The following is a 990-nucleotide window of genomic DNA, read 5'->3' as shown; positions in this document are numbered from 1 at the left end:
AATGTATACTTTAAAAGTATAAAGTATATAAATGATCAGGTAAGCTTGTGAACTGACTCAGATACCTAAATTAGGATATATAAGTGTCCACCTAAATTTCCTATCTTTTAGTATTTTTTACAGCATATTTCCTTAAGGTTGCTTAATGTACAATTTCTCATAGGTCATTTTGGAAGTCCTTTATTGTAAAGATAATTCTTTTGTCTGATGGCAAACAGCAGCCACGCTGTCAGTGATTATTCGGGACCTCCACGTTGGATAAACTCCATTTCTTCTAGAGACATAAGTTTCCTTCTGTATTTCTGAGGTAATGTTTTTAGTATTTCCACAGTGTCCGGTGGCCCCTGATGCATCAGCAGGTCTGGTGATTTACTTCCCTTCGAATGCTGTGACATTGCAGAGGAGTGCGATGGGATTCCTGCTGATCTCAGAGCTTCTGATACATTGAGTTTAGGGTTGTCAGTTCTATCAGGGAACCTTATTAACGGAGTATGTGGCTTGACCACCTGAACAACCCTGTTGGCGGATGCCATTTTGCTGCCCATCATGACCCCCTGAGTAGGGGCAGCTTCCGGGGTGAGCTGCAGTGAAAAACTCGAGCTGCCGACTAGAATTTAATTTTTAAGGTATGCATATGAACTGCTGTCTTTTCCATTTCTTTAAAAAAATTGTAGTAAAAGACATTTAAAAGTTTCTGTGTTAACCATTTTTAAGTATCCGTTTCATGGCATTAGTTCTCGTCATGGTGGTGTTTATTGTGACCCATTTAAGTCTGTCTTTGACCTGCTGTACATCAGAGGATAAGTTACTTGGCTCTTCAGAACAGAGTCCAGCCCCAATAAAACCCATCATGTGTGCAAAGTGCTCACACCTTGCAGATAGTTAGGTGAAGAAAGGCTGAAAGCAGTTCTTCCAGCAGTGTTGTTGTGTGCTGTCAAGTCGCATGCGACCCATAACGACCCTGTGTACAGTAGCCCTGACCCAGACCTG

At 41.4% G+C, this 990-nt stretch overlaps 1 protein-coding gene across 1 annotated transcript; it reads right to left on the bottom strand.

Annotated features, from left to right (window-relative positions):
- Positions 1–236: 236 nt before the first annotated feature.
- On the bottom strand, positions 237–548 carry LOC102865511 (28S ribosomal protein S36, mitochondrial-like). Its single transcript, XM_006888016.1, has one exon. It carries the CDS (start codon positions 546–548, stop codon positions 237–239), a length of 312 nt encoding a protein of 103 aa, XP_006888078.1.
- Between the last annotated feature and the right edge of the window lie 442 nt (positions 549–990).

Source organism: Elephantulus edwardii, unplaced genomic scaffold (genome assembly GCF_000299155.1).
Source record: "Elephantulus edwardii isolate Elephantulus edwardi_28Jun2011 unplaced genomic scaffold, EleEdw1.0 scaffold00064, whole genome shotgun sequence".
In the NCBI taxonomy this organism is placed as follows: Eukaryota; Metazoa; Chordata; class Mammalia; order Macroscelidea; family Macroscelididae; genus Elephantulus; species Elephantulus edwardii.
The sequence above is the reverse complement of the archived record's forward strand: the minus strand, read 5'-3'. Positions and strand labels throughout refer to the sequence as shown.